Genomic DNA, 24,440 nt, shown 5'->3' with positions numbered 1-24,440 from the left:
TTTAAAAAGATTTCTAATATAACCTTTTGATTGAAAATAGCGAGCTTGTTTTCACGGTCCACAGCCCGCAGTCACCTCTAAGGGCCTCTAGTGATAAAATGGACAGGGCCTCCTTTAACTCTGAATATCTTACCCGGTCGTAACCGATTGGAATGATGATTGACGCATGAGTTAGCCAATTCAATCTGAAAAGAATAATATGCGGATGTGCAAAATCAGTTCGAATGACACCTCGAAATAAACGTGTGCGACACCGCTCATGATTCATTTTCACGCACCAGTAGTGATAGACATGGAAATAGAAGTCAAACATTTACAACTCTTTCACAATGTCTAAAAATTGACCACAGTTGCAAAGGTTTTAGTGCTGTAAACTTTTCGTCTCCAAAATTGGCCACTTTTGAAACTCTTAGACATACCCTTAGAAAAACGGGCATAATACAACGTTTAGTTTTTCAGCTTGTGCTCCAATTTGACCTGGGACCTGATAAAGCTTCGAGTTAAGATGGCCACGCTACACTCATCTGCAGGCATTTGATGACAAAAACAATTCATGTTTTTCAATTCCCTTTCAAAAGAGACCGAAATGTCTCTATTCTCTAAACGGTTCAAGAAGAGCATTCAATGATGTCGAATAATGTCTGACGGAGGGAAAAGTGTTCCTGTTTTAGCTCACATCTGGTGAAAACGCGCTAGCCACGAGGACAGGACTCTCCTCCAGTGTGCCACTCGCCGGCGAAGGAGAACCTGGCCAGCTCACGTGCTTTTTGTCTTTCCGGCAGTTCAAGTCCAAATCCAGCAAGAGCGTTTGCGTGGTGGGCCTGATGGCCATGATGGCCGACGATCCCGAGCATCCGGACGTCTTCGTGCTCACCGACACCGAGCAAGGTCAGTGCCGTGCATACAAAGACATTTTTCAGCGTGTACGGTAGAACCCCGGGTTACCGCATTCCCGCCATTATCGACCGGGTCGATGATCCGCAATGATATTTGGGAATTTGACGGCTATCGGAATCAGCCTTTTATTCGTTCCATCTCCTTAAAACTGGGTTCGTGGAACAGGAGAGAGCTTGGCTCGGTTGCTCCTCCCCCTCTCTTACATAGCAACTGAAAAAATACAACCTTCAGAGTCTTTGCTCTGAAAACGCTGGTCTACTACTGATTCCAAGAGCCAAGAAGAAATCCGACTGTGTTTTCCATTGGGGGCTTAGTGCCGTGGAACGCTCTTCCTTCTGAGATCCGATCTGCAACTTCAGTGGAAATATTTCAATCTAAGCTTAAAACACACTTCTACTCTATAGCATATGAATAACCAAGATTTTTTCTTGACAATATATGTGTATTATTTGCCCTCGTGTCGGTTTTAGATCAGGGGATGCTGTCATAATAGTAGTTTGATCTTTGATCCGTGCAGTCCTTTGAGACTCTTGGTGATTAAGGGACAAACAAATAAACAGGACTTGTTTTGACTCGACACTACAAAGATACGAGTATGGAAATACTTCCAAATACTTCTACAGAAATACTGGGAAAATACCGCTGCACTTATACTGTGATGGTAAAACACTGATACGTGAATATTATGTCAGAAATACTTAGAAAAATACCCCAAATATACAGCCAGAGCAATACTACAAAATGATGGGCTGGTTCCGCCCCCACCAAACATGATTTTCTTCCCGTTTGAAGTATTTGAAGGGTCATTACCGAGTTGTGGAACGAATCCGGTCGCTTTTTGGGCATTCTGTGTCGGAAAGCCGAACGGCTTGCTTCAGCTACTTATAGTGTTAACCTTTTTAGGGAGGAATGTTTTTTTTTTTCTCTGGGGTTCAAAAGGTATTCTTTATCGTGCTCCGCAGCAATTCGACTTTGTAGTGTTCGCCTAAAAGGGATCGATAAGGGATCCCTGGGGTCTACCGGATGTAAAAGATGGAATCCGATCCTATTTTTCCATCCGAGGAGACGGGCGGCCAATGAGTCGTATTTTGTTGTTTCTGTTGCCTAGGTAACACGTACAAGTACCAAGCGGGCAACCGGATGAACGCTTTGCTGTGGTTCAAACATTTGAGCGCCGCGTGCCAGAGCAACCGCCAGCAGGTACGTCGCGCCCGCACCTTGCCCCTTTAGCGCCGACGCCCACTTGAGCAAAAAGCTCCAGAACGATTCTTTGAAATTGCCTCTCATCTATCTGGCATTTTTTGTCCACTCGGTCTTGAATTGAATTTCAAACGCGTGAAAAAGAAGTCTTCGAAGGTCTCTGATCGAACTTGCCCGAAGCTGCAGGAACCCTGACATGGCGAGGAGGTCGCTTTGCTGTCTTCAAACTAGAAGTCCCAGGAATTGTCTTGCACTCCAGAATGACCAACGGACAGCCAATAGGCTAACACATCGAGAGCCCGTCTTGTCACCGTTGCTCTGTAAATGCGGCAAGGCGGGCTCCTTCGGACGGAAAATTGTGGTTGTGATGCACAAAGATACTCGTGTGGAAATATTTCCAAATACTTCTACAGAAATACTACAAAAATGCCCCTACATTGGCTATTTCTGTATTCTATTACCTTTTCTTTTATGATTATTTTATTTTTCAACATAAGGATACTGCTGGAAGTGTGAATTTCCCTACGAAGATGAATAAAGTATCAATCTAGACATCTATCGAGACATCTAGACATCTTTCTCCATCTATCTATCTATTTATCCATCTAGACATCTATCTATCTAGACATCTAGACACTTTTCTTTCGGCGCTCTCTTTGTCTTTCTCCCTTTCTCTATCTATATCTATCTACCTAGATATCTATCTATATCTATCTATCTAGATATCTATCTAGACAACTATCTAACTAGACATCTAGACACTTTTCTTTCGGCGCTCTCTTTGTCTTTCTCTCTCTTTCTCTATCTATTTAGACATCTATCTATCTATCTAGGCATCTAGACACTTTTCTTTCGGCACTCTCTTTGTCTTTCTCTCTTTTTCTCTATCTATCTAGACATCTATCTATCTAGGCATCTAGACATCTATATATCTAGACTTCTATCTATCTAGACATCTATCTACAGTCATACTGTAATATGAAATTACTACAACATACTGCGACAGAAATATTATGACAAAAGTACTACAAAATATTAAAATACTACAAAATATGACCATATAATAGTAGATGGATAGATAGATGCCAGTATTGGCTATATGTACCATTGGATTGCAGGACAGTTCAAATGATACAACATAACCAAGTCCACAAAGAGATAGATAGATACTTTCATTCATCCCTGTTGGGAAATTCACACTTCCAGCAGTATCCTTTGTTGTTTATGAACAGATGAACAGGATGGCCTCGGGGTGCTGTGTTCTCGTTTAGCAACAGCGGAGTGGATGAGGTCACACGCTAGGCCAAAAGTTGGACGTCTCTGCGGCAGATGGAAATCTTTGTGCCCAGGGTGACACCGCCTCCTGTTCACCTAGATAGCGAGTCCCCACAGTAATACTATGAAAATACTACAAAATAAAAGTACAGTAACACTATAAAATACGACAGAAATACTACAAAAATACAAGTTGCTTACGCCCCCACCGAACGTTCTTTCCTTCGCATTAGAATATGAAGGATTGTTACTGAGGTTTTGGGCATTCTGTGTAGGAATGTGTTAATAAGCAATCGGCCATCTTTGCTGTTTTCCATTTGCTTGGCAAGCGAGTGGGAGAAATCCCATTTCTCGCTTTTCCAGAATGCAGCACAAGTCTTGACAAATATCTTATCGCATCTAGCGGTGATTCATCATGATGATCTCCTTCTTTGAGGCTTGATGCTATTGAAAGAGGCGCACCAAAGCCTTTAGAATCGTTTTTTTCTATCGGACATTGTCTTTTTGTCTTTTGCCCCTCACCGACACCGTATCCGACGGCGTATTTTGACTCGATGGCACCGAATAAGTTAAGATGGCGTTTACCCTTCGTCCTCTTCGGTTCCACCGATAGATTCAGAATTTCCTCGAGATTTAAAAATCATACGCCTTTATAGACACAAAAATGGCAGATCTATTTTTGCGGCTCTTCTTCTTTTCTGGCGCTGAAGAAGTAATCCAATTGAAACCCTGATTACGGCTCATTTAGCTTGACGCCGGACTCCATTTATCTTCCTCAGCAGGTGCCAGCCAATCTGATGTCCTTCGAATGAGCCGCGGAAGAGCAAGGGTCCGGCCTCACCGGCTCCCCCTGCGGGCCTGCACCGCAAGCGCACCCGCCACCACTGCCTTAAGAGACAACTACTGAACGAGGGAGCGCACCACTCCCCTCGCATCCTACTCTTTGACTTTCACTACGTTCTTCTTCTTTTTTTGGAGGGAGGGGGGTTTCTATTTTTCTTGTTGTTTTTTTTTTATGGATTTCGCCCTTTTTTGTTTCGAGGAGGAGACTTTGAGAGACTTTGATCCCAAAAAAAGGGAAGGGCTCCTTCTCCCCATTGCTCATTTCCGGAGTCTTTTTTTTTTCCGTTTTTTGTACATAAAAAGTTTTTGCAGGTACGTCCGTTTTCCCAGAATCTAAGCTACCGAACACCGCTCGCACGCTCCGGAGAAGGTGTCTCCGAGGCGGCGCCCCCTTGAGGACGGCTGAGGTGCCCGCGGACCTGTTCTGGGAATAGCTCGCCAGTGCCAAGCCATTGGGATTTTCTAGTGGAATTGTTGTTTTTTTTCTTGCTCTTTGTCTCTCTCCCTCTTCATTTTTTATCTGCTTTCTCTCGCTTTCGTTCTGTTTCTGTTTCTTTCTCTTCTCCATCTCTTTTTCTCAGGTATCGCTTTTTCTTTTTCTTTCTTTCTTCTCCTTTCTCTTTTTTCTCTCAATTTCTTTCTCTGCTCCCTCTCTTTTTCTCGGGTTTCTCTTTTCTTTTTCTTTTTATTTCTCTTTTGTTTAGTGGAATTGTTTTGTTTTTTTGTTTTGTTTTTTCTTGCTTTTTGTCTCTCTCTCTCTCTCTCTCCCCCTCTTCATTTTTTTCTCTGACTTTCTTTCCATTTTCTCTCTTACTTTCTCTTCTCCCTCTCTATTTCTCAGGTATCTCTTTCTCTTTTCTATTTTTATTTTTTCTTTCTTTCTTACTCACTTTCTTTTTCTTCTTTCTCTTTTTCTTTTTTCTTTTCTTTTTTTCTCAGGTTTCTCTTTTCTCTTTTTCTTTCTCTTTGTCACTCTCCCTCTTCATTTTTTCCTCTGCTTTCTCTCGCTTTCTTTCTGTTTTCTCTTTCTCTTCTCCCTCTCTTTTTCTCAGGTATCATTTTATTTTTATTTCTCTTTCTTACTGACTTTCTTTTTCTTTCCTTCTTCACCTTTCTCTTTGTCCCTCTCTCTCTCTCTTTCTTTCTTTTTTAATTTTTACTGAGTCTATTTAACCCAACTTCCCACGACGGACCCGGTGATAACCCAGTAATAACACGAGATGAATTGTTATTCTGGAAACGCATAGGAGAACGGTTGCCCTTTGCACAAAAGAGAAGCGCTAAAAGTAACCGGACGCTCGAAAAATCCCGGAGACCGGAACGGCTGCCGAACGCAAAGCTATCTGGAGCTGTCCGGTTTTTTAAAAAAAAAAAGGAAAACAAAAACAAAAAGGTACGAGCTTCTTTTTCGGGGTGAGGTCGTCGATGTCGCGGACGCGGTATGAGATGGATTGCACGTGGCCTGTCTGTTACATTGAAACCGAAATCCATTATCACCATATCCCCACTGGTATGGCGATCAAAATAGGTACGGTCAAAATATCCAAACAAAATGGCTATCCTGTTCAAAGTCAAGTTTTACAACATAAAAACGTTGATTTGAAGAGGTCCATTCGATGGAGACAAGGTTCCGAAAATCCAGGAATTTCAAATTCTTTTTCAACGAAACCGTCGAAAAAAGGATTTCCAAACGCTACATTTTCTCTTAGAAAAAGGGGGGAGCGTTTTGTAAACTCCATTGGATAAACCTTGAATTCAAAACAAAGAGAATGGCCCGTGTGCCCCTCCTTTGCGGGCCAGCTGAGTAGAAATTTGCTAAATAACGAAAACAACAAAAACTCACAGTTGGGTTGCCAATCCTTTGCTTTTCTGCCAAGCGCGCACGTGGAGGTACATTTCTCATGATCAGGAATCATCTCACATCACGACATGAGAGCCCACCCATAGATTTTGATTCCGACGGAAAACCTTGTCCGTCGGCTGCGGTAATCTAATCGTCCGATGGAACAAAAGTGTTGTCTTGCGGCACTTCAAATTCAAAAGGGGGAGCCGTTTCTGGAGCTCATCGGAGAATATCTCCGCGCCTTATTTATAAAGCGTACACCAGAAATTTCAAGGATAACCTCAAAACGAGTCTCCTTTTTTGATCTTGAAAATAGAAAAATCAACCCATTTCCTTCCAAACGTTTTGCATCTGAAGACGGCGCCATTTTCCTGTTTCTTTTCACCTTTTCGGCACGTTTTTTGTTTTCTTTTCGGCGTCGCCGCCGAATGTCTGTTTCCGCACCTGCGTTTACGTTTTCTGCAAAGGGCCGGCTCCCGCGATGCACTTGGGCGACCCGACAAATCCGCCGGCTCGACGCGATCGAGCCCGAAAGAAAGCGGGCGGAGTCTAGAGCGAGGAACGAGTAAACCAAAGTACAAAACGGTCATCGCCGGGCTCGCCTATACGTACAGAGATTTACAAATGCCGGGTTTTCCGGGTCTTCAAAAAGTCCTTTTTTTTTATATATATATACGGTGTCGTGACAAAGTATTTGCCCTCTTCCTGATTTCTGTGTTTTTTTTGTTTTGCATATGTAGCATTCGCATCCAACTCATTTGAATGTCACAAGCTATTTTGGCCCCATGTGAAAAAGTCACAGTGCTCCCTGAAACTCATAGCGAGTTTGGCAGCGATAACAGAAATCCAACATTTACGATGATTGAGTCTTGTGGGGGAATTTTGGCCCACTCTTCTTTGCAAAATACTGTCAAATCTGCCATCGCGGAGAGAGCCCGTTTAAGCCCAGACTCGGTCGTATTCCGATCCGGACTTGGACTCGCCCGCTCCAGAATTTCATTTCAGTCTTTTGGGGGGGAAAATTCCTCGGTGGACTCGCTGCTCCGTTTGGGACGGCCGCGCGATCCGAGAGCGCAAACGGATATCAAGATGTATTATCTTGGAAAAGAATCGGATTCGATATAGAGATCCGCTGCCAAAAACCTGTACCGTTTTCTCACCGTTCGGCTTTCTTTTTAAGTGCCGCTGACGGTTTTAGACGTCAATTCTCCGTTTTCCGTTTCAGTCGGTTGAATAAAGAAAGGCTTCGGCGGCAACCTCTCGCGCCTTCGTCGCATTTTTTTCGATTATGAAAGGAAAAAAACCAAGCCTTCGTTCGACCTACTTCGACGAAAGATTTTCGATTTTCGGTCGGTCGGAAACGTTCGAGGAATTTTCGATAAAACTCGAGCTCGCTCGACTCCGTTCCTTCTTACTCGACCGACTCAAGTCGTCCGCGTTGACGTCTCGATCCGTCAATGGGGCTCGATTCGCCGCCGATTTTCCCGGTCTTTCGTCGCCCTCGCTCGTCAACGCGTAAATAGGCGTATTCCCCCCTTCTGTGAAGTGCGTCGGACTATAAGGCGCACTTTTTCATTTCTTTTATTACGACTCTGGGAAAGTTCCGCCTAAGTGGCTCCGCCCCCGCGCGCTTATCCAATCGGAAAGCGCGGGGCGGGTCGCGACCGAAACGGCACGAGTGAAGAGAGGGAAAGGGAGGCTCTGCCGCATCTGAGCCCGAACGACCCTCCGATAAATCAAAATGCCGAAGCTCCTCTAGTTTTCAGGTGCGCCTTGTAGTCCAAAAATAGTTCAAATGCTCCTCGTCGGAGCCACTTGCAGTCGGTACGCGATCCTCTACCGTGCTGGGAAAACTTCCTATTTGGGATAATGGCTACAAAGTCAAAAGGCTGTGAACGAAATTGGGGGGACACACTCGAACGCAAAAGGTTTTTTTTTTTTTGTAAAAAGGAAATATACATAGAGTATGACATTTCTCAATTGTTTTGTTTACCATCAACACGAAGGTCTCCGACTCAATTGAGTTGGGAGCCGCCGGAGCAAGGGTCCGGGTAAGGTCGGTTCCAATGGGGGGGGGGGGGTTCCCGCTGTTCTTAAAGGGACGGCGTGTGGCCGGAACGAGTCCCGCAAAGCGCAAGGAAAAATACAAACTACGGAGACTCAAGAGACCCAAACGCACCCTTTTTCTTCTTTTCAAATTTTTTACGTGGAAAGAATAAAAAAGCGAAACAAATATTTTCAAGAGGAAAAGATAAGGAAAGAGAAAGCCAAAAAGAGGCAAAAAATGAAAATTGCAAAAAAGAACTGAAATTGGTTAAAAAGGAAGAGAAATACCATTTTTTTTAGTCTTTTCTGTTTGAATTTTGAATTTTCCATTTTTTTTCTTGCTTTTCCTTTCATTACCTTGTGTCATTCATTTTATTCCTTTTTGTTTTCCCTCTTTTTTTCTTCCCTCGCTTCATTTCCTTCCATGTTATTTTTCCCTATCTTTTTTCTCTCGTTCTTTCTCCGACTTAAAACGCAGACCATTTATCCTTTACCATTAGTCTTTTTTTATTGTTGTTGTTCTTTACCCGTTTTTTTCTTTTTCCGTTTTTGTCTTCCTTTTTCTCTTTTTAAGAGTAACAAAGGTGGTGTTGTTTTTTTCACTTTGAGTCTCTGTGGTCCCTGTTCTTCCTTGCGTTTTCTGTTGCATGACAAAACACAGTGACATCTAGTGGTCAAATCCATACACGCTGTCCCTTTGGCCTTCAGATGAATGTGAAGGCCTCAAACTATGATCGTGAGGGCTGTACGTTAGATCCCCCTGATGTCCAGTTTTGCCAATCCAGAGTAACTCCATGACCTTTTTTGTGGGTGTATTGGGGGTGTTGCGATGTCAAAGACCCCCCCTCCAATTTGTGTTTGACTGCTGTCGAGGTGTTTCCATGCTGTGAACGAATCCTGCCTTCTGAGCGATTTTGCCGTCCACGACCTGTCTAAAAAAACCGCTGAATTGTACTGTAAAAGGATGCCCCCCCCCTGCCCTCACCCCTCCTCTCTCATATGTACGCTTTTGTGTGAGAGCGACGCGCTGTGACCTCACTGAAAGAGCGATGCGCGGACAACCAATAAACACTCTGCCCTATTTTTTACACAACAATTCCGTCTGGCCTATTTTTGTCTCACCCTGTTGAAAGAGGGGATTAAAGTAACGGGCTCAATGTAGCCTAATGATTAAGAGTACAGTTTCTTCTTTACAAATCTACTCGATAAAAGCTGTCTGTTTTAACTAAACCTTTGCCACTTCTTCTTTTAAACAAACATATGTTGTTGATTATTTTTGAAGAATGATTGTGTTCCACACGTAAAAATGGAGTACTCTATAACATTGACTCCTTTTCAATGTCAAAAGGTTGGCATGGATGAAAATGCTACTAAAGAAATACTACAGAAGTACAACAGAAATCTGACTGCAGAAATACAAAAAAATACAACTATTGTAAGACTTCAAAACTAAATATCAAATGAAATGCTTAAAAAAACAATTTGATATCAAAAGAAAGAACATGTAGATATCCACATATTAATTTCTACATAAGATATTGTCAAGGTCACCAGGATGGTCCCCTTGGCCAAATTTTTGAACCCAATGCGGTCGCTGACTACAAATAGTCGCCCGCACCTTAACAATGGGGTCTCAAACTTCCGGCCCTCGAGTTAATAGTTTGAGGCCCCCGACATCATATGAAGGCTTATGTTAGAGCGACCTGCGCTAGACCGCACAGGCACAAAACTGGATCGTGTCCCACGACGCAGGACCAAAATGAATCGCTGAAAACCCTGCACCGGTGTTTGAGACGCCCTGCAATACGACTGGCTAGCTACTTCCTGGTTCGACGCACGCCAGACTCAAAGTTTGAACAAAGGATCCGATTCGACGGACCGGTGTTTCGTAAAAGATCGGATCCGAACTGGAATGCGGAACGAGGAAGGAGATCGTCACTGCGGTCGAACTGAAGCTTAAACCGCGTCGGATGCGTTTAAAATGAAACTTTTGCCTTTGAAAACTCGATGCGGCCCGACCTCAGGCAGACCCGAGTTCCCGCGGCCCCTCAGTTTGACAACCCTGCCTTAACACTTTCGAACAAACAAAACAATCCTTTTTCCCTACGATTAATAAATGTGTTATGCTTCAAAATGATCCGCCCGTCATCCTAATATGTAGGGAAGGCTGCTAAAGTAGGCGGTTGTTAAAGCCTAATCCTGAAAAACTACGGTAAATGAGGCTGAACTTCTCGGACCGTTCCGCCCGCCCGCACTATTTTTTCTCAAGTGCGGGCGGGAAATGCTTCAACTCCATCCGGCTGGGAATCGAACATGTCGACGAGGCGATGAAGACTCTTCGGAAAAAAGAATTGTTTAGAGAACATCGCGCGGGTCGAACGCGGAGCCTGACTTTTGCGCAGACGAGGAAAATAAAATGAGGGACAGGCTCCTCACACAATCGTAATAATCTATTAAAATCTACTTCCCTATAAAATAGATTTTAATTTGGATCAAATTCAACTCCCGGTTATGTAAAATCCCATATTCCTGAAGGCACTGTGCAACTACTCTCGGTCCAAACGCGCCCCTTAGCGGGCGCTTACGAAAACAACAGCGACTGTTTATCAAGGAAGCTCATTAAACAATTTATGTTGACTGTTGAGGCACATGATGATGAAAACCCACAGAAAAACTGTAATCGCCCAGAAATGCCGGCAAAGCTCACAGAGCAGTTTGATTGGGTGAGCGGTAGGGGTGGGTGGAGCTACGCCCACATTGGACTTCTCTCCGTCGAGCGCTGTTTGCCACGAAAGTTAATACGACATGTAACATGCCGAAGTGTCCTTGGGTAAGACACTGAACCCCCAATAAGCAGGTTGGCGCCTTACATGGCTGCACAGATCAAGGCCGCTATTGGGAAATGTGAAGCACAATGTAAAGCGCTTTGGGAAGTCTTGACTTGAAAAGTGCTATAGAAATGCAGATCATTTCATTTATATGCCGGTTTGCAGTATTTTGTGACCTTTTCACCAAAGAACTCTGCTTGCACCTTGTTTTAAAACCACTCTTTGTAGAACTAAATGAAGGTCAAAATGAGCCTCAACGATACGAAATAACTGTGAGGGGAAACGAGTTAAAAGTCGCAGGCCGCATTTGTTGAAACGAAAGAGCTCTGGCATTATTCCTACTTCGGATAACATTCAGCTTTCCGATATTCCTGAAGGCACCGTGAAACTCCCTTCGGTACGACAGCGCCCCTCAGCGGACGCTCACGGAAACAACAGCAAGCGTCTGTCAAGCGAGCGGCACCGCAGATCACGGAACCGACCGGACCCGGACGAGCGACACCGGGACCAGGTCCGAGGCCGAACAGAACCTCTTCCCCGGGACTTCTATCGACAAGGTTCCGAAGAAGGCGGTCCGCGTATGGCCGCGAGGTGAGCGCGAGTGATGACGTGAGCTAGCGAGCTAGCTTAGCTTTAGCCTCGTCAGCCAGGTGCATTCGTCTATTAAAACGACACCGTTTAGCTTCAAAACACGGCTTTAAATGAGACACTCGCTAAACGTGTCTTTAATCAATTTATCTTTTGATTCGAGGGCGTCGTTGGCCCGTTTCTAGCATTCGAAAGCATCTTGGCGTCATGAAAGAGCGATTGTGTGTGTGCGGAGGTGAGCGCTTTGCTTGCGTGGCTTCGGCGAATTCGCTAAAGTCTTTCAATCTTTTAAATGCGAATTAAGAGCGCCCACAACGAACGCCATTTACAACTTTGGGGGTCGCAATAACTGACATTCTTCTTGAAATGTCAATTCTAAACTGCTCACCTGAGAGCTATGAGTAGTGCCTGTCATACCAGTTTTGGCCAGGTGACTTTAAAAAGGGGTTCACAAGAGTTCAAGTCACTCACTGCTCCTTCCAAAAAGTCAATGACTTTTTCAAGTCAAGTTGATTTAGATTAGTCTCAAGGAGTCTCAAAGGGCTGCACAGATCAAAGACTATTGCAAACCATAGACTATGTAGACACCGTCCCCTGATCTAAAACCGACATGAGGGCAAGGAAAAACTCCAAAACGTGTCATGTTAAGACCTCTATATTTGAGACGTCCCTTATCACAAGGAGTCTCAAAGGGCTGCACGGATCAAAGAATAATGCAAACCACAGACTATTATGACACCATCCCCTGATCCAAAACCGACACGAGGGCAAATAATACACAGATATTGTCAACATAAAATATAAGTTATTCGTATGCTATAGAATAGAAGTGTGTTTTAAGTTTAGATTGAAACATTTCCACTGAGGTTGCAGATCCAATCTCGGGGAGAAGAGCATTCCATGGCACCCAATGGAAAACACTGTCGGATTTCTTCTTGGCTCTTGGGATCACGAGTAGACCGGCGTTTTCAAAGCGAAGGCTCTGGACCGGAACATAAGGCAAAATTCAATCCGAAAGCTATGCGGGAGCAAGTCCGTGCATGATTTTGTATAATACCAAGAGAACCTTCAAATCACAGCCAATGCAGGTGAGCTCAAATCGAGGTCATGTGATTAAACGTTCTTGTCTTAGTTAAAAGCCTCACTGCAGCATTTTGTACCAGCTAAAGGCTCTTGATTTTGGACTTGGGGAGACCGGAGAGTAGTAAGTAAGTTTACTCCGTAGTAAAAGTAACTGTGTCTGTTACTTGAAAAAAGGTGTTGTACGTCAGAATTCGAAATGTTCTGAGCAGTATTAAAATCGGTTGAACAGAGAAAAACCTACATGGAGTTGTGTTACAGGACCTTGTCATATTTATTGCACCCCACCAGCAACACATTTAACCTCTTTAAGTGGAACACATATAAACAATATCATAAAATAACAATTGGCACTAAATAATATAAAGTGAGTATAACAAATGAAATCTAACTCTCACAACCTGAGACAACTGGTCAAGTAGACATAGCCGACTGTACTTTAAGTATTTTGATCACGATGTCGATTGTAAAACAATATAAAGTGAGTTTCACTCTACAGAAAAAAATACAATCTCTTGTCAGACAACCCCTCAAGTAGACATATGCTTCTGTACTTCAAGTATTTTCACACAATAAAAGTAAACCGTTCAAAAATATAAAGTGTGTTTAACACCGCAGCGTCAACAAAAAAAATCGTACTCTCTCAACCTGAGACAACTCGTCAAGTAGAAATATGCAACTGCACTTGAAATATTTTGTTCACAACAAAAGTCAACAGTTAAACAACAAAGTGACCATCCGATCCCTCTCTCGACCTCTCCCCCCTCTCCTTCAGTTTTGGAATCGCTCGGAAAGAATCCTACACTAGTTTCCCCAAATAAGATGTTAAGAATTGTGAATTTAATAGATTCAGATTCAGATCTACTTTATTGTCATTCTAGTACACGTGTATACAGAACGAAATGTCGATGCATCTGACCCCCACAGTTTCCTTGAATGTACAGATATAAATAAAGTTGTATTGTATTTTGGCTACGTAAAGTTTTTTACCATAGTGCCGATAGTGCAAGAAGAGTAGCTAACCAGATGTGCAAAATGGGCAGTCAGGTTAACAAGTCAGGTACACAGTAACATTAACACTGTAACAATAACGCTGTAATTACCATAGTGCAGAGAGCAATGTGCAATGAGTGGCAAGCTATAAAAAACTGCCAGTAGCGCTCTTACTTGTGATATTGTCGCAATAACGCAGTGACGTAACGGCGTTATGGCCCACACTGCCTGGAATACGCAAGATTCAAACCAAGATTCTCGAGCACCCCCAAAACCAGGCTGGTTACGCCCCTGCTGACAAGCACTGATATATTGGCAAAGTGTGTACTAATATATAAACCTCTAACATATCTCAGACATATTTAATGACAAACTTGAGCTTTTTCCATACAACTGTACATAATTAGCATATTTATTATTACTGAAGACAGTCTCTAAGCACTACTTTGTAATTATTTCTGTCTATTTATTCTGAAAGTCTTTTTTTTCTTTAGAGTCTTTATTCCACGTTGAGTTTGGAGTGCCATGTCCAATCTCATCGCATACAATGTTTCACAAAGTTGATATCAATGGCAATAAATGCTATTCGACTCCGTATGATATTACCATACGGTTGGGTAGGTGTATCCCTTAAGCGCACAGGTGGTAGGGGCAGCATTTCCTGTGGTGCGTCTTGGGCAAGTACAGGCTGATGGTGCCCATCCCTTTCCAGGCCAACATATCTTTCCGCCCGGTCTCGACATATTGATATGTAACGCTCACCTGTGTTGGGAATTGACTATCAAAATGTAGCGTTGACCAAATTGTTGGAATGAGTTCTCTGACTGCATGAACCAAACAGGACCTACATTCATCCAACAATTATGCGCTCTCGTTTCTTGAGAGAAAAATGACCAGGAAGGCCGACATTTCAGGCTCCTCCCATGGGCGTGCCAAGCAGTTGTTTGCGCCCAGCAATCCCACAACACAGCACCTTCATGTCTGGAACATTCTGTGTCGGCAAATCCACGAGTCCTGTTATCAAAATGTCCTAGACAAAATATTATGCGTTTCAAACAACCTGCCCTGAACTTTCACTGCACATTGAATCAAAGTCAGTAAATATCTTTATTGCATTAAACTCAATACGTGTAACTTGTAGTCAATCGTATAAAATCCTTTATAGTCAAATGTATCAAATCCTTTACTTGTCATTCCAATAGCGAATCGTTTTGTGGGTGTCCCGATGGCTTTTCGCTGCTATGCCAGATTATTGGACCTTGACGTCAGAGATGGATGTTGTAAACATGTGAAGCTGAAAAACGCTTATTTTGATCCCTTTTTTAATTTTGAACTGACCAAACAAAATGGTGTCGCCGCAGCGGTCCGGTTGTTTTAACGAGGGCACGGCATCCGTCGGAGCCGATGTCCCGGGGCGCCGGGGTAAATCCATGTTGCGACCGGACTGAATTTTTCCCCTCCCCCCTCCACTTTTAGGTGGCAGCCCATCGGCCGTGGGCGGGGGGGCGGCGGCGCGGCAAAAGTCAAGTTGTGAAGGAAGCTCGGCGGCGGAGATGAAGCTGAAGCAACGCCTGGTTGTTCTGTGCGCCGTCCTCCTCCTGCTGGGCCTGGCCAAGATCTTCCTGCTGGACGGCGGCGAGGGAACGGCCGCCAGTAGGCGGGACCTCAAGGCTTTCCGCAAGGTCGTATCTAACGGCAACTCGCGACTATTAACGGTCGACTGTTCCGGTGTTTTCACCTTTTTGGAGCCGTGGCACGTTTCTTTTATTGAAAAAAAATCGAGGAACACCGCTCGCTAAAAATGTGGGGAAAAAAAAGCCTTATAGTCGGGGTTCATACAGTAGCTTGAAAATTCTGGAATTTTAGTGTTGCGTTTTCAAGGTTTGAAAAGCGCTTGAATTCCGGTCAGTGGTCGACCGGTTACCGGCACCGATATTTGTGAATACGACGGATATCGGTATCGGCCTTTTTATTCATTCGACCGGCGGATTAAATAGATGTAAAAGTGGGTTAGTGGAGCTGGAGAGAGCTTTGCTTTGAAGCCCAGCCATTCTTTCACTCTCCCCTCCTGCTCTCTGATTGGAGAAGCAACCGGGGGCGGAGCCACTAAAACAAAAGCTTTCCAACCTCCACACGCTGCAGACCGGAATCGAGCCGCTGATAATATTGAGATTTTCAAAAGTCCTTGCCTTGGTAAAGAAGCGTGCGTGTGACTAAGGGATTGCATAAAAAGTGTAGTGTCCTTGTTTTAGGGAAGCACGTTCGGATGCAGGCAGATGTATTAGCTCTTAACATAACACTCCGTGTATGTTTGTGATTGAGAAAGAGCATTAAGATCAGGCTAAAGTGGAAGGCTGAGTGATATGAGCTCTTACCATAACATGAGTTGGTCAATCTGTCTCTAAAACAGGAGTGCCTAGACCTTTCAATCCGCTTGCGTTTTGTTTTAAGTTCATTGAAGTCATGTTGGTTTTTGGTTTCCAATGTCTTTATTGTTAGAAACGAATCGGGGAGCTATTTAAGTTCTGATGTACCTTTATACGAGTCGCTGCGAAGCCTTCATTTTATTTCCCGCGGTCTCAGTTTTTGGTCGAAGTGAAATATGAGTCATGATAGTTGTGTTTTCTAATGAACTGTAAGAAGTTTCCGGGAGCTTTATAACAAATCTTCTTTTTGCGTGATTAAACGTTCATTTTGAAGCTCCAAATGACGGTATTTGCCTCCTCTCAATACCGATCGTCGGTATCGGCACTGGAAAACCTATTTCGGTCGATCCCTACTTTGCAGGTAGTCTTGTTATTTTCTGTATCCGGGCTAAAATGCTCCAAAAGTTTGCACGCTTTTGTTTCCGTACGTTGGCGCTCTAGACAGAGACGCATTTTCAGCAGAGATTCTAATGGCCTCACGCTCGCTAACGGCGGCCTCTCCGTTTCCCACGCGCGGTCCCAGATGGAAGCCGGGCTGTCGTTGGCGAGGGGCGCCCGCCTGGCCCACACCCTGCAGTCCCCCTGGGAGATCGCCAGCCAGTGGGTGGGTCCCCGCGAGGTGTACCCGGAGGAGGCGCCCGAGCTGGCGGCCGTGCTGGGGGCCCTCGGACGGGCGGCCGTCCGGCGGGCCGACGTGGGCTACAAGGGCACGCAGCTCAAAGCGCTCCTGGTTCTGGAAGGCGGGCAGAAGGTGGTCTTCAAACCCAAGAGGTGAGCGCCGACCGCCGTCACCGAGAACGTTCTCCTTGACTAAATCTCGAGGCACTCGGCCACTCGAATATGTTGAAATATACCCCCTAAAACAATCGGTTTTTGTGATATTTTTTTCAGACGTAAGGCACATCCTGAAAAAAAAAACAATCAAATGTTGTGAGAATTGCTTTAAATTATATTGATTTGGGTTAAAAATTGGATTTGCTGGTGCTCAGGTCACCCATTAAGGGGGGCTGAAAATCCACCACCAGAAATAGTCCAAAGTATTCTCATTTTGTCTCCCAACCATTCCTTAGTTTCTATTTTCTTTTTCGCTCGCAACTTTACTGTGCATATGACAATAAACACTTGGAATTGAGTTGAATTTAAAAATAGACACTCCATTCCATCCATTATCTGCACCGCTTATCACAGAAACATCGCGTTCAGTCTGAAACAAGATACAGGGAAAATATATAGACAGAGTAGCTCACCGAAGTCGTTGTGTTCAATAATAATGTGCAGCCACGGTCCTCTTATATCCGTGAGAGTAGTAAATCCAGGAGAATAAAATATTTACAAATACAAAAAAGTAAAAAATGCTTTCTGTATGCCGTCAACCACGTGCTATACGCATTCATCTTTTTCGGCCAATTGCAGTCTTTGTTTTGCCGCTTCAGCCTATGCCAGCCTGTAAATGATAAAAGGATCCGCCCCTTGACCTCCGAATAACTTTAGCCAGTAGTGATCGATTCAACTGATGATTGATACATCTTTTTCGACCAATTGCAGGCTTTGTTTTGCCGCTTAAGCCTATGTCAACCTGTAAATGATAAAAAGGATCTGTCCCTTGACCTCCGAATAACTTTAGCCAATAGTGATCGATTCAAATGATGATTGACACATTGGTTAGCCAATGAATAAATCCCAGCATACACCGCGGACTTGGCGTTTGGGGGAAAATCTAGTCGGCGGCTGCAAGTTAGTTGGAAGACTTTGCGACTTAATATTTATCCATAAATAAGGCGCACTGTATTAAAAGGCGCATGGTCAGCTTTTGAAAAAAATAAAGGCTTTTAGGTGCGCCTTATAGTGCGGAAAATAGGGTAATTCTACAAACTAAGATTTATTGACAAGGCAAGAAAAGAAAAAAAAGTGTATTGTTGACAAGAGAACTCTGGATGGCAGGATTCTGCAGCGGTCGAAAGTATCGATCCAAAAGCCTTTTTACGATCAGGAATGACTCCGTAGCGTGTCAGAATGATATCGTTTATGCCTAGCACCAAACGGTGTGTCGTGAAATACTTTTTGGGGTTACCTTTGGTCAGACAAAGCATCACGTGGGTGCAGGGTCTTACACGGACCCCTTGAAGAAAAACCAAATCCCTCTCTCCCACGCGGACTGCTTTCAGCCGATGGAGAGGGAGGGAGAGATACACTGGCAATCCAAGCCTCGTGGTCGTCGTGCGCCAGGCTTCCCCGCCTTCTTTGTTTCGCCGCTTAAATGAATTCATTCATTCATAAATGGTTACTCTGCTGTCCCCTGCTAGTCAATGACATGTAACGACAACAAAAAGGCTTTGCGGGAAGCATTTTTTTTCCTTTAAGCAACAAACAATTGACACCTTAACCAAAAGAGGGTGCTCCAAGACTATTCTATATGTTTCTTAAAAACAGAACAGTGGCTTCACCCTGGCACACATGATTGTGAGCCAAGCTTTTTTTGTATCTATTTGAATCAACTATTGGATGAAAAGCCCTGAAATTTGGATAAAGATCAAATCATTTGCATCATTAATTCAATTTTAACGAGCAATTGATTGTGCAGTGTCGCACAAGATAATACAGCGACATGTAGTGGTCAAATATTTCATACTGTCCCTTTAAATCATTTGATATGATTTTTTGGTTGTTTTTTTTTTGTGCATAATTTAATATCACATCACACTGGTTAGTCAACTAGGCTAACGTCGTGTCTGCTAGCTAACGCGGCTTTGATTCTTGCAGATACAGTCGCGACTACGTGGTGGAAGGGGAGCCGTACGCCGGTTACGACCGACACAACGCAGAAGTGGCCGCGTTTCACCTGGACAGGTAAGTCCGTCCAAGAATTTATTTTAAAAAGGCGCGTTATTCAAGCCGGCCATCGCAACTCGCGCCTAAGTGTCACTTCGCCTCTCGTGATGTGTCGTTGGCAAACGTAACGGCTCTGCGAGCGGGCTCTTCGAAGTCGACGACCGGCACCGGCTCCTTTTAAGACGGTGACGTGTCGTTCGTGAATGTTACGGATCGACGAGTCAGCTCTTGAAAGCGAGCGATGGAGTCGGCTCCCCGCTAATCAGATTTCCAATATAATGTCTATTGACCCTTTGCACACATGCGCCAGCAGTGGCACGCGAGGGGTCAACCGGTGGCACGTGAGCGCATGGCAAAATAATAATGATTCGATTTTGACCTGATATTTAGACACTTTTAGTTGCACGCTGTGTTATTTAGAGGCTTTACGTTGGCGCCGTTCCTCTTCTGCTCCGTGTGTCGGTGTGTGTTTGCGATGCGTCTCGCAGAGGAGAAATCTGCGTTTTAACCCAGCCGAGGAAACGCACACGCGCGCGATAAATGAACGAATCGTGACGGCTCCCCGCTAATCATAAGCCTGCTCACTTCGGTCACAAAAGGAATAGCATACATCTTTAACAGTTCAATATCATACATTGGGTTACTTTTGAACCAGCAGCCTTTTCTGCTCCCAAATGACTCTTCCGATATTTTATGTTGCGTTCGTCCACATATTACCAATTATTGCGCACTTTTATTTGAAACCGTCATATGCAATCTTACCAATAGGAATTCCGGCTCTTTTTAGAGAAATGGCTCTTTCGGCTCAACTCACTGAGAAGAGCCGGCTCTCTTGGTTCCCAAGCTGCTCCTATGATTTTTCTTGTTGCTTTTTCCAAACGCTACCGATGAATATGCGACATGATTCATTAGTCATCGGTAATAAGTGTTGCCACGGTGCAGCAATGGACACCGGGCATATAGGGACGGGCGCCGCCGGGACGTACTCGCCCGAGACGCACCACCCTACCGCCCACGAGCTCAAAGAATCCCACCGGCAACAAACGATCCGAAGCGCCGTTTGTGACCCGAAAGAGGCGGCCGAACGAGCCCCCTCTTCGAAACGGAGCCGTAATTCCCATCGCTCCTTTGCCGCCGCAGGATCCTGGGATTCAGGAGAGCGCCCCTGGTGGTGGGGAGGCTGGTGAACCTGCGCACGGAGATCAAGCCGGTGGCCAGCGAGCAGCTGCTGGCCACGTTCCTGACACAAGGCAACAATAGCTGTTTCTACGGCAAATGTTACTATTGCCGCGAAAGCGAGCCGGCGTGCGGCAACGGAGACGTCATGGAGGGATCCGTCACCTTATGGCTGCCCGACGTTTGGCCGCTGCAGAAGCATCGCCATCCTTGGGGGAGAACCTACCGGGAGGGAAAGCTTGCCAGGTAGGCTAGGGTTCCTTCGGGTGCTTGAAAACGCTCCGGTAGAAATGTCAAAAAACGCTTGAATTGTGGCCGAAGGGCTTGAATCTGTGGACGTTGCCGTGGTTCTCGGCAGTCTGACTTGATAGAGTCAAATGATTTCAAAAATAAGAATGCCGACACGCCTGCGTCGGTGGCTTGTCATTTTGGCGTTGTCGTGTGAAGCGTCCCCAATTCAGGCAAACGCACCCGGAAACACCCAGAAAAGATGAAATAAGTGTCGGGTCTAAACGACCACTTCTGTGTGCGAGAGATTTAAAAAAAAAAATATTGACTAAAATGTAGAAGAAAATTCAGGTTTTCTCTTCAATTGCAATTTGGGATTTTTTTTTTTTTTTTTTTTTCCTTGGGAGGTGGGAGTACGACGAAGGCTACTGCTCGGCCGTGAAGAAGATGGCGCCCTACGACGCGGGGCCCCGCCTCCTGGACCTCATCGACACGGCCGTCTTCGATTATCTGATCGGGAACGCCGACCGACACCACTACGAGAGCTTCCAAGACGACGGCGGCGCCAGCATGCTCATCTTGCTGGACAACGCCAAGAGGTGAGCGCTCGCTCGCGTCTTCCCGACGAAACCCCATCTTTTCCCGTCCCGTAAACGTTCCAGACGGCGCTTACTATTGCGCCGAAAGAGAAGGCAAACGAGCCCGATCATTTTAGATGACGGCGCTAGGGTAAAGATACTTTGGAGAATAGTGCCAGATAGCAACCCAGATGTGTCGTTTTTGTCCGTGATTGACCGTTTCGGCGAACCGAATTGCGTTTACTTGTCATCGTTCCTCAAAGATGAAAGGAAACTTCTGCAACCCGACAACGACGTCGACGATTCGGAAAGCGAAGCGTTTTTGATACGGAAGCGTCTCTTTTATTCAATTTGATGACTACATTTAGGACTTGGAGGTGAAAAGGTTGAAATATCGAGAGTACACTACATTTAAATAGGTTAAATTAATTGAATTGTCTCTTTTGTCATTTGAAATATGCTAGTTTTTGCTCTATGAGTGCTCATTTTGTGGGTATTCTTGGTCTTGTTTTTGGTTATTTTTTGTTGTCGTGTTTTTTGCTACGTTTTGTTGGTTGTTTTCCGGATGCTTTTTTTGGTAGGGATTTTTTTGTTTGTTTGTTTGTTTTTGTCCTTTTTTTCTCTTTGGGCTGTTTTATTTATTTGAAACTTGTAATTATGGTTTTGTCCGCAAGATTTTTTTTGTACATAGAACGCATGCGCTGCGGAAAAGAGCAGCTTGCCGTTTTCCTCTCTGCTCCCACGATAAAAATCTAAAGGAATCCGCTGCACCGTATTTGAAGGCGCAGCGTTTAAAACGGCTCCGAAAGGGCCGGCGGTATTTTCTACTAAAGGATGTTTCTGCTTTCAGCTTCGGGAACGCCGGCCTGGACGAGCGCAGCATCCTGGCGCCGCTCTACCAGTGCTGCATGTGAGCGCCTCTACCGCACTCACACTCTTCACAAGACGAGGAGATTTTCTCCTCTTTTTTCTTTCCCTCTTTTTTTCTCGTCTTTTCTCTCCTTTCTTTTTGGCTCTCTTCTATTTTCCTCTCTGCTCTTTTTCTTCTCATCCCTTTACTCTTTTCTTCTTTCTTTTTGGCTTTTTCTCATTTTTTCACTTTAGTTCTTTACTTCTCTCTTCTCTACTTTTGCTTTTTTCTTTCTCTCTTTTCTTTTTATTCTCCTCTCTTTTCTTCTCGTCTCTTTACTCTTCCTCTTTCTTCTTGGCTTTTTTTTTCTCTTCTCTCTACTTTTGCTTTTTCTTTCTCTTCTTCTCTTTTATTTCTCTTCTTGTCTTTTTTCTTCTCTCTGCTGTCTTCTATCCTTTCTTCTCTTCTCTTGTCTTTACTTCTCTCTTTTTTTTTATTCTCGCCTGATTTATTTTTCAATCAAATGCCTGCAAATGAATGTAGCATGGGCTTTTTAGCGAGAGACAGGTGAGACAATAGCTTGACAATCTAAAAAACTAAGCATTGTATTCTAATCGTTTTTTAAGAGATGGTTTAGGCGGTTCCAAAAGTGGCCATTCGGAGGCGACAAGTTTACATGCAAATGTGTCTTTTACTTTGGCCAATGTTTGACACTTTGAAAGAGTCGTAAATGTTTGACTTCTCTTTCCAGAAGTCAAACGATAGTTACACACTTGCGCGGAATATTGGTGCGTAAAAATGAATCACGAATCATCGCATGTTATTTTCGTCCCTGATTTGAATACACCCGTGGAAAAGGACATCGAATTATGTTGGGAATTTCAGTCACTTAGCAATGTGTCCATCATTTTTTTGTCGAGTGACAACAGGCTAAAGAAATTCGGAGCTAATTGAGGCTCTTAGAGGCTAACGGAGGCTGCGAAGCACGAATCAAAGCCTGCCGTTGACGGAGAGCGTCGTCGTTCGAAAGGACCGCGGCGAACGGCCGTATCGAGAATCATTTTACGAGAAACGAACGGATTACAACGGGGATTCTCAAACCGTGCAGGAATGCTTTAAGGCGAATTTTTTTTATCTGTATTCTGGTGTGTTTCACTGGACGGTCCCGGGTGTACGGAGGCTGCAGTTGCGCACGATCGTCTAATTTCACGGCCCCAAGACGACATTTCGGGCGAGCTTTATAGTGCCGGGGTGTCCCGTTTCAGACCGACGGTTTCTGTGATGAGTAGGTTGGAAACGGTCACAAAAGTATGCGCTTTTCAACGATATGTAGCAGGAGCGATTTCAATGACCGGTGACCTTAGTCTGCCGGCCCGTTACGGTTCGTCCTGCCGCCGAATCCTAACGTGACTCGGGTTTTGTGTGGTTTTGGTAGGATCCGGGTGTCCACCTGGAACCGTCTCAACCTCCTGCGCGGCGGCGCACTGAGCGCGGCCATGCGGCAGGCCTTGGCGTTCGATCCCATCCGTCCGGTTTTGGCTCCCGTCCACCTGGAGGCCCTGGACCGCCGCCTCCTGGCCGTCGTCGCCGTCGTCAAACAGTGCGTGGACGCCGACGGGGCCGACGCCGTCCTGGTCGAGGACCGGGTCGACCTACCGCACCCTTGATTGAAGAACCTGGGATTTATTTTGTTTTCCGTCTCTTTCCTTCGGAGACGGACTTTTAAAGGAGAAGGTCCGAGGAAGGACGGAGTCGTTTATGGCGGAGAGGTGACCGAAAAAGCCGAACGGACGGATTTAAAGAGAGTACCGTGGACACGTTTTATGTGTTACTGTGATACAGGGTGTTTCAAGAGTCTTGGGCCCGTTTTGACGTCTAAAACCATGAACCCCTTTAGCGTTCCTGTCAAATTAGCCCCAAAATCCCAGTCCGAGATGGAGCCAAAGTCCAATTGGAGAATCTGGACGATCTTGCTCTCTTTTGAAAGGGAACCCTTTCGACGTTGGGTCCCAAACTGAAACGATCACTGCGAGTGCTACTAACACTGAGTAATATCAAAGTTTTTTTTACTCTCGCCCGAATTATTTTTTGCCAAAGGTTATCGTAGCTGGGACAATAGCATGAAACCCTACCCGGCTTAAATTTGATCGCAAAGCGTTTCCGAAAGTGGACACGAGGAGACTATCGATTTGACTTGGGCCAAATTTTAGACCTCGTGAAAGAGTTGTAGATATTTGACTTCTCTTACCAGGAGTCAATCACTTATTATGCATACGATAATCGCGCGTAAAAACGAACCAGGATTATGAATCACGTTTATTATCGGCTCTGATTTGAATAGGTCCCGTAAAATTGCATAAAGTTACGTTGGCAATGTCGTTGGCTAATAACTGATGTGTTAATCCACATTTGAATCGGTCACGACTGGCTAAAGCTTTTCAAGCCAAAGTTGTCGTGTCTGTTTTCTCAATACAGGCATTCATAGTCTGTGGCGGTCTGGCAGTTGGCCGAGAGGGGTGTCAATCAAAAGGTCCGAAGGTAATGGCCGTATTAGAAATCATCTTACGAATAGGTTTATTTTGAAAGGGGAATAATAGAGCGAAACAGATTAAGACAGAGATCTTCAAACAATGCAGGAATACTTTTAGTCTGTTTTTTTTTTTTTTTTATGTGGGTGTTCTGGTGTGTTTTGGAGTTAATATTTTACACGCCTTGAAGAATTGCGTCATCAGTGGAATACGACGCCAGCTTTTGGTGGAG

General features: G+C 44.6%; 2 protein-coding genes across 6 annotated transcripts in view; both read left to right on the top strand.

The window, feature by feature from the left end:
* The window catches only part of ralgps2 (Ral GEF with PH domain and SH3 binding motif 2), a 94,558-nt gene extending 85,358 nt beyond the window's left edge, over positions 1-9,200 (top strand). For 2 of the 4 annotated variants that reach the window (XM_088349156.1, XM_088349154.1), the window contains 3 exons: positions 783-888; positions 2,006-2,097; positions 4,155-9,200. In XM_088349156.1, the coding sequence (XP_088205282.1) occupies positions 783-888; positions 2,006-2,097; positions 4,155-4,184 (228 nt within the window). In that variant the 3' untranslated portion in view covers positions 4,185-9,200. Of the gene's footprint in view, positions 1-782; positions 889-2,005; positions 2,098-4,151 lie in introns of all 4 variants that reach the window. The other 2 variants (XM_088349155.1, XM_088349153.1) reach the window with 1 other exon arrangement.
* A 2,132-nt stretch (positions 9,201-11,332) lies between these two features.
* On the top strand, positions 11,333-23,949 carry fam20b (FAM20B glycosaminoglycan xylosylkinase). Of its 2 annotated transcripts, XM_088348974.1 has the most exons (8): positions 11,334-11,523; positions 15,070-15,275; positions 16,543-16,790; positions 18,780-18,866; positions 19,989-20,270; positions 20,660-20,851; positions 21,681-21,740; positions 23,116-23,949. In XM_088348974.1, the coding sequence occupies exons 2-8, from the start codon at positions 15,147-15,149 to the stop codon at positions 23,345-23,347; spliced, it is 1,230 nt and encodes a 409-aa protein (XP_088205100.1). In that variant the 5' UTR covers positions 11,334-11,523; positions 15,070-15,146; the 3' UTR covers positions 23,348-23,949. The 2 variants fall into 2 exon arrangements, with proteins under 2 accessions (XP_088205101.1, XP_088205100.1); XM_088348975.1 differs by lacking the exon at positions 21,681-21,740 and having other exon boundaries at positions 11,333-11,523.
* The last annotated feature ends 491 nt before the right edge of the window (positions 23,950-24,440 follow it).

Source organism: Urocampus carinirostris, chromosome 12, assembly GCF_059441175.1.
Source record: "Urocampus carinirostris isolate Australia breed hairy pipefish chromosome 12, RoL_Ucar_1.0, whole genome shotgun sequence".
Lineage (NCBI taxonomy): Eukaryota > Metazoa > Chordata > Actinopteri > Syngnathiformes > Syngnathidae > Urocampus > Urocampus carinirostris.
This window is presented reverse-complemented; position numbering and strand designations above follow the sequence as displayed.